Raw genomic sequence first — 8,405 nt, forward strand, 5'->3', positions numbered from 1 at the left:
TTTACACATTAAACACATTTATGTCACTAAAATATTTTCATAGGGCATAGAAAATGCTGTTGTTTTTTTGTAATTTATCTGAAAAAAATGACCCCATAAAACATTTTTCATGCAGTCATTATCGTTGACGTTTTTTGCGTAACAAAACACGTCAAAAAGCGACGTTGACGTACGGACTTCAAATTGGCCTCTTTGCTTTCCGTAGCTCCAGCCGGCTACGTTGGCAACATGGCGTCGTCAGATGTCCACGTCCGAATATGCGAACAAGAAATACTCAAATATGACTTGGAAATTAAAGCTCTCATCCAGGTGCGAATATTTCTTTGGTAAGACTGCTTAGTGCTGCGACGGGACACGTTATTTTTTGAGCGTGTCACATAGCGGAGTTGTATTAACTTGGCCTGATTTTATGAGGTGTAGCGACCGTCTCCGAAAGCCTGCACCGGAACATTTTCTATCAAAGTTACAAAGAGGCTGTAAAAAAAGAATATTTTCAGCCAAGATTTTATGAACAAGATGTTGTAATAATAATGTAGATAACCAGCCGGTGTTGTGTTGCGCTAACTAGTGATTTCCGGTATATACCAAATGATGATCCTCCCAAAACAGGTCACTTCTTTATTTTATATATAACCCCTTCATAAATCCCGTTGACTGCAGCCCGTTTACATTATAAGCAAAACGAATACTTGCCATAAAAACACATCTGAGATCACTTTTTGGTACATCACCTGTATTTAAACTGTTTAAAATAACTTAAAGCTCTAGTGTGTTAAATATTTCTATCATGAATAATAGAAAACCATTTAGATTCAGAAAATTGAGATTGAGATTAAACAGCTCCTTTTTGTAGGAGAGATGTGGCCAAGAGGCTAAGAAATATTTGCAATGTTTCTTATTTCTTTATTCTCTGTTTTTAATTCCTGTTGACTACAACCTGTTTATCGGTGTAAAAAAAATCTTTCTGGCAGCAGGTATTTAGATGTTTTCATTTAAACGAAGGATTAATGTAACTTATGGACCTAAATAAAAATCTACCTACGTTAATCTTTTTCAAGTAGTCAATGGACAGGAAAGCAATTCAATAAAAGGCACGCTGGAAAATCAAGCATTATTTTCCAAACATGTACCGGATCAAGTGCCTCACTTTTGCGACACTAGTAAGCACAAGGCAGTGTAGGACCATATTTGGTAGAAACTATTCATATTTTAAAATGATTTTAGAGCATATTTAAATATAAATGGGTAAGTTAAACTCTATTTTGCAAAACTTGTCAAAAAATATTAGAAAGCTGGTTAATTTGGGGGGAAGTGTCGATAAATAAATACATTAAAAAAATCCGCTTTGCAGGAAAAAGTGAAAATAGTTAAAAGGTGAGGAGGAGGTCTAAAACAGTGCGAATTCCACAGTTCAGCTTGAGAAAGCAGTGTTAATATGCAGAACAGCTGTCGTTTCAACATGTGAACAGTAACAGCAGTGTAGCAATGAAATGTCATGACTTTTATCCTTGGTTCAACATTTTACCAGGATATCAGTGAGTGCACAGGCCCTCAAAGCAAGCTGACAGAATTAAATGGAGAAGTGAAAAAGAACTTCCTCAGCTTAAGACTACGGATTCAGGTGAGAGATTTTTCCCAATTAATAGGCTGTACATCGGTTGCTTGAACTTTTTTTTCTTTTAATTGTAAGCCCTTGTGGTTGTTTTGCTTCCATGTTAGGACTTTGAGCAGATGGCAATGGAGCAGGACAAAGAGTCAGACAAGCAGGCCTTGATGACTCAGGTAGAAGGCCACAGAAAACAGATGCTCAGGTAATGCATTTTGCCCACTTTAACACTTTAAAAGTCTACTTAATAAAAGCTTATTCATTTTCTTTTTTGTATTTTTTGCAGTAACCAGACAACCTGGAGGAAAGCCAACCTGGCCAGCAAACTTACAATCGACAACATGGAAAAGCAGGCCCTTCTTAATGGAGCTGATGATTCTGTGAGACAGAGGTGAGCTGAAGATTGTCCTAATATTTAAAGACCACTAAATCTCAGCTTTGCACTTAAGCAACGTTTGCTTAAATGCAAAGAAAAAAGACTATCGGGGAGCGTGCTTTTTCTTTACGTGCCCCATTTTTGTGGCACAATCTCCCTCAAGATATTAGGCAGGCATGCTCGGTGGAGGTTTTTAAAGCTAAGTTGAAGACCCACTTGTTCACCCTATCCTACATGTCTTAATTCTATGCCATTTAGTTTTAAAAATTTTTATTGTTTTTAACTTTTATTATGTTTTTAACTTGTTATTGTGTTTTTAACTTGTATTGCTGTGTATCGCTTTTATTTATTTATTTATCTCTTTATTTTCAAATAAAGAGATAAAAATATTATTATTATTATTATTATTATTATTATTATTATTATTATGTGATGCATTCTGTTTGCATGCATTCTTTTTAAATCAGGAAGATGACCAAAGAGGGTCTGGCCCAGACCACCAGCGACATCACCGAAAACCTTATGAGCATCAGCCGAATGATGGCCCAGCAAGTTCAGCAGAGCGAGGAGACCATAACGTCACTAGGTTGGTGAATGAACAGTATCCTGTTGTTTTGATATACTTTTTTAATTTTAAATGGCATTAAAGCATTCTTGTTTACTGAGAGTAATTTAACAGGTTATACTGTGTTAATGCACACGCTCGGAATATAATGTCTATTTATATCAGTGACAAATGTGTAGCCCCACATTTTTTTTCTTTTCTGTTTAAAGCAACCTCCTCCAGAACGATCCAAGAGACAAATGATGAGTTTAAGACAATGACAGGGACCATTCAGATTGGGAGAAAACTCATCACCAAGTACAACCGGAGGGAGCTCACCGACAAGCTGCTCATCTTCCTGGCGTTAGCTCTGTTTCTCGCAACAGTGCTCTACATCCTAAAGAAGAGACTGTTCCCCTTCCTGTAGACCAGAAGGGTTCTCCCGTGAGCATGAATGGTACTTTCCATAGTCAGTGGGAATGATTTAAACAACTCTGAATGCTGCGTGCTATGCTAGACGCATTACGGCGTCTGCACGGCAGAATGCGAACCGCTTACTTGACTGAACTGAGACGCTGCTGAGAGTGAAATATTGTCCACACAGAGGGAGAGCGACCTACAGGCCTGCAGCTCAGAGGCAGACTAAAGGAAAAAAATATTTTGGCTTCAGGATGTAAAACGTGTCTTTGTGTGAGGGGAAACTTGTTTGCTGATTATTATGAAACATGAAATATGGTACAGCATGAGTAATATCATGGTTTCATTTGGAAAAAAGAAAAGTCATTTTTAGCTTCAACAGTTTTTTTATTGGCAAGTCAATCACTGAACTATTAAAGTAGCATGCAATGCTATTAATTACTGTTAATTCAAGGCAAAAAATGCTATGTAATGACATTATATTACAGACATATATATTTGGGATCAAAACAAGGCCTGTACATGTTTTTGCATCACCAGTGGAAACCAAGCCATTTACCACGATCCAGTTTCCCACAATTACTGTTAATAACGTTCCAGCTTTATATGTAAATGCTATTTGTGGGAATGCACTGTGCAACTTACATTACTGTACTCCGTAATGATGAATTAATGTTGTTTATGTGAAAAGAATATTTAAGTACTTTTTAACTTTATTATGATTCAGGCTCAATTGCACTCACTCCTCACTGTGTTTTCCTACTTGAACAGCACTCGTAGGTTGTATATACACTTCTAACTGTCCCTATGTTTATTCACTTGGCATGCAAATCAAAGTAAAAAAAAAAACCCTTTATTAAGTGTAAGACTGGATGCAGTCTGCTCCGTCTCTGCCGGTGTGGCTCTGCAGCAGAGCAGAAAAGCTCCGAAAAGCACCAGCAGTGTTCGCACTGGCAGAGATAGGACAGCATGCAGCCCTGCCTTTCTTCAGATAAGACCCGGAAAAGCAGATTATTCCAACCTGTTTCCCTCTCCCTTTCCAGCGTGAGTGGAGGGTGAGGGATATTTTTAGGTTTGTGTGGCGCTGTTATCTGACGTTCCCTTTTCAACACTACAGAGGAGAGGGTGGCCAGAGAAGCCACATGACCTTGCCACCCTTTGGGCAATTGCCTGGCATTGCTGTTTCATTTTTATTATTTGTAAATGTCATCGCTAATTATTAATAAACACAGTGGCTCCCGTCTTCTTTAGTGTGTCTCAAATGTGCATTTGTCACTGTATTGTTTACAGTAAGATAGCAGACAATAGAGTATGTGTGAAGAGACCTGAGAGATGCCTAAGCATCTCTTACTTGTGTAAAGTGGCGGCAGTTGGACAGAGCCAATTTCCAGCCTGTTCGTATAGCCGCACACTTAGACAAAGCCTTTGGCTCTCTGTCAAGCAAATTGGGCCATTCTTGCATTTAGCACCAAGATACTGACAATTGAGTGTTTGGGTTTGTATCTGGATAAGTGGGCAGAGGTCTCTGAAGTGTACACGACACCACACTGATGGTGTAAACACGGGGATCGGGTGGCTAATGGGAGACCTCTGCAACTTCACATTCATTTAGTAAATTTGACTTTATAGAGCTTTGGTATTGTTAGTATTTAATACATCATTTTGATACTGGGTGTATGTTCAGTTGGAGAGTAACAGCTGTGTTACAATAAAAAGCGAAAGGTTATATTACAGTAATTTTCAGTAATCCAGTGTACTGTCCATAAAAAGTTACATATATTTGATCTGGTCACACCTTGTATTTGCCATCATGTTTCCAAGTTCAGGGAATAAGACTATTGACTTTCAGGAACAAAGAGAAGATGAAGAAATAATTCATATAAAATTTATCTACATAAAAAACTGATCATTCGTTTCAGGTTTTCCGTATTGGAACCCAGTTTGAAACATTTTAAAAGGTCAAGGTCACGGCTAGTCAAAGCAACCTTATAAACATGTGTAAAAAGTACATGCAGCTGACAGTAGGTTGTAAAAAAAGTGTAAACATTTAACAACCTTTTACCTTGTTGAAGCCTACTGAATGAAGCTTTCTAATAGGTACTTGAGCAGTTTAACCAGAAACAAACCATGGGGTGGTTTGATAGATGTCAGATTTTTTATTTTATTTTTATGCATGTTTACCAGTATATAACCCACAGGTGTGCATTATATGTGCTGTTAAAATTATCGTTTTTTTATTGGATGATTTAGTTGAATTCTTGTGGGGGGTTTGTGATGTACAGTTAGATAACAGAGCCAAAACAGACACGATGAGGACGTGGTTGTATGCTAAAAATTTTAATGATAATAATAATGGTAGTAACAATAATAATATAGAATACATATACAATTATATCATATAATTAAGTTGTAAGTTGTTTTGTTTTCCACCGAAAATACTTTTCGTAAAAAGAAATATGTAATAACCACCTTAAGGAAGATATGGAAAAATAGAAAGTGAAATCTGGCAATTTTTAAAATTAAAAAATGGCATTTATTATGTTGTTTTTCGCTCAAATTAAATGTGCGCTGAAAATAACTTAAAATGTAACACGTTTAGAGGAAAAACTGGTGCTGAATTCAAACGGAAACTACGAGAAATAATTCATCAAATATAAGTAAATTACACAAACTCCTCAATGTTTTAATTCGTTGGTATACACGCATGCAGTCATAAAATACTATTAAGGTAAATTAACATCTTTTTTTCTTCTTCTTCTCTTGTTTACCACGTCCTAATGCCGTGTAAGGAAGACACCCCGTTACTGGAGGAGTATGTGTTCTGGACGTTACTGAAATCCCCTACCCCAAAGTTCATGTAATTGCCGTTGCTGGAGGTACCTTGCATAGCCTGCATTGCGGCTGCGGGGTAATTGCATGCATAGTTCGTGTTGCAGCTGGAGCCGGTGTAGTTGCTGAAGGCTGTGTAGTTGTTATAACTAAAATGGTTAATGTGACCCATACTGTAGGAAGGATTGTAGCTGGTCGCGTCACTCGCGAGACAGGGCTTCCCATCCCTCACCAGCACCGGCACCGACACCCTCCTGGGCGGCGGCAGGGACACCATCTCCAGGCTCTGGTCCTGCTTCTGCCGCTTGCACTTGTACCTCCTGTTCTGGAACCAGATCTTCACCTGCGTCGGGGTGAGTTTGAGAACACCGGCGAGGTGATCTCTCTCCGGGGCCGAAAGGTACCGCTGCTGTTTGAAGCGGCGCTCCAGCTCGTACACCTGTGCCTGGGAGAAGAGGACCCGGGGCTTCCTGCGCCTCCGAGGCTTGGGCCGGTCCTGATCATCGGCCTTTATGTCCTCCACAGACTCTGACGGAACACTGAATTCGCCTGATTAAGACAAACACAGACAGAAAAAGCACAGAGAAATAACTGAATTAGATTAGAATTCTTCACGATTTTAGAATTTATATTCATATTTTTTATTTTGCGCTGTTATAACGATCATAATAATTGGCACAGGTTCGGGCAGATTGCCCGGCCATCCGTGCGACCAATCATTCCTAATATGATTTACGCACAACGCTATGATTTGTCATTTCATACCAAAGACGTCAATGATAGTTTGGATTTTATTACATTTTTCAAATTAATTTTCAAATCAGTATTAAAGCTCACCAACTTTCATTTATGTTTAAATTTCAAAGGTTTCGTTTTAGGGCCTTTGTCCAGCAGCCCCCGTTTTTCTTGTATACTTTCTTGTGGTACTTATTGCTTTAGTGCAGATAACATTCAGAGAATCTGCCATTATTCAAATCAAGCACATGTGTATCCAGGCCTAGGTTTAATGGGCCTCCAAACTAAAGACAATTCTTTCTTTAGCTCACCTTTTCTTCTTTTCCCCTCAAACGCATCAGATTTTCCACCCTTATCTATTTCCATCTCCATGAGGGATTTGCCATAAAAGGTAGAAGCAAAGTTAAGTGCATTGCCTCTGCCGGCTCTGGAGTCGTGTGTGTCCTCTACAAGAAGCGAGGCGGCGGTGGACGAGATGTCCCGGAGAGGCTCCTGCTTCATTCGGCCCAGCATACAAGAGGAGGAGGAGGATGTCGCCACGGTGCAGCAGTCCATGCGAGAACAATCGTCCAAAGAAGACGCCAGAACGTCATGAGTCTGCTCCAAGTTTAATATATCCTTAACAGAGAAGGGAGTGGACGTGCTAGGGCTGGGAAACATTGTCAAAAACCAGAAAAAGAAAAATAATCTGTTAATCTGTCACATGGAGGCCAAAAAGAAGTCACCAAAAAAAAAAAAAAAAAACCCCAAACAAAAAAACCCACCTTTCCTTCTTGGATTTACGTATAAGTTTGGTATACCGGACTGTTCTTGAGTGAAGTGTGCATTTTGAATGTCAACTCTGACTCCAAACTTTTTTCTTGGCCCCTCTCTCTCCCTCCTTTCAGTGACGCAGAGAATGAGGGAGGGACGGGGGATCCAGTGGGACCTTGAGCTCTGGTACTCCCATTTACTGACGTAAAGTGATGTTTGGTAGGTTGCATGTTAGGCTTGATGTTGGTCATAGGTCTATTTCTTAATTTGCAGCAAAGTAGCCTGCTTAACCAGCCTTTATACTCTGCCCAGAGCAAATAGGATTGCTGTAAATATTCCACTAAATCAGTACATCCTTTCATCCTGTTGGAGAGAAACACATCTTATTGTGCTTTGATTGAGGATGTCACTGGTTTATAAAGCTTCTAAATGAAGTATCCATCTCGCCGGATAGTGTTTAGCACTGCTGTAGTCCATTACGCACAATACAAGCTCCGGATGTTTATACAGGTCTTCAAGTACCAAATAAATAATTTATCTGACATACACATCAAAAACTTGCATTAGCGACCACTGACTTGCATTGTTTAACTTTCTGGGTGGAATCAAAATCCATTAATGCGCCTAGATGGTCGTCTGCGCGTGTGTGCTTGGGGTGTCGGCCCGTGGCTCTTCTGAGGGGAAACGGAGCAGACAAGCGTCAAGAAGGAGGGAAGCAGACAACAGGTTGGGTCCCTGAACAAGGAACCTGAAACCAGGAGTGACACACTCTGCTGTCTGCCTCTAAGAGATTTTTGGAGACGCTGTCTGTCTTATCGGGACGTGATAACAGATGACAACAAGCTCCCACCCAAGCTGCAGGCCGGGTTATCCTAAAAAAGTGTCATGTGTGACACTTTTGTCTTATGGCAGTCAGAAAGTCCCAATTCGTTCAGCCGGGTTTACATTTTCTGTGCATCTTCTCTGTCCTGTTAAATACAGGCGCACTGAGATATCAATTAAGCATACAATCATTTAGTTCTTAATTTAACAATGATAATTTGGGCAATATGACTTCAGCTGTCAGCAGTGAAATAGAGACAGCTGTGCGTAATGACGCGTAACCTACATGGGTTCCCCCTCGCACCATTGGCACTAAACCTCCT

At 39.7% G+C, this 8,405-nt stretch overlaps 2 protein-coding genes across 2 annotated transcripts; one reads left to right on the plus strand and one right to left on the minus strand.

Moving 5' to 3' along the window:
• The first annotated feature begins 196 nt into the window (after positions 1 to 196).
• On the plus strand, positions 197 to 4,193 carry bnip1a (BCL2 interacting protein 1a). Its single transcript, XM_082547574.1, has 6 exons — positions 197 to 309; positions 1,529 to 1,621; positions 1,720 to 1,811; positions 1,893 to 1,997; positions 2,450 to 2,568; positions 2,757 to 4,193. The coding sequence occupies exons 1-6, from the start codon at positions 229 to 231 to the stop codon at positions 2,951 to 2,953; spliced, it is 687 nt and encodes a 228-aa protein (XP_082403700.1). The 5' UTR covers positions 197 to 228; the 3' UTR covers positions 2,954 to 4,193.
• A 1,436-nt stretch (positions 4,194 to 5,629) lies between these two features.
• Positions 5,630 to 7,263, minus strand: nkx2.5 (NK2 homeobox 5). The gene is made up of 2 exons (XM_082545409.1): positions 6,819 to 7,263; positions 5,630 to 6,321 (listed from the first exon to the last, which is right to left on the minus strand). The coding sequence occupies exons 1-2, from the start codon at positions 7,165 to 7,167 to the stop codon at positions 5,708 to 5,710; spliced, it is 963 nt and encodes a 320-aa protein (XP_082401535.1). The 5' UTR covers positions 7,168 to 7,263; the 3' UTR covers positions 5,630 to 5,707.
• Between the last annotated feature and the right edge of the window lie 1,142 nt (positions 7,264 to 8,405).

This window comes from Aulonocara stuartgranti (assembly GCF_965226115.1).
Source record: "Aulonocara stuartgranti genome assembly, chromosome: 2".
In the NCBI taxonomy this organism is placed as follows: domain Eukaryota; kingdom Metazoa; phylum Chordata; class Actinopteri; order Cichliformes; family Cichlidae; genus Aulonocara; species Aulonocara stuartgranti.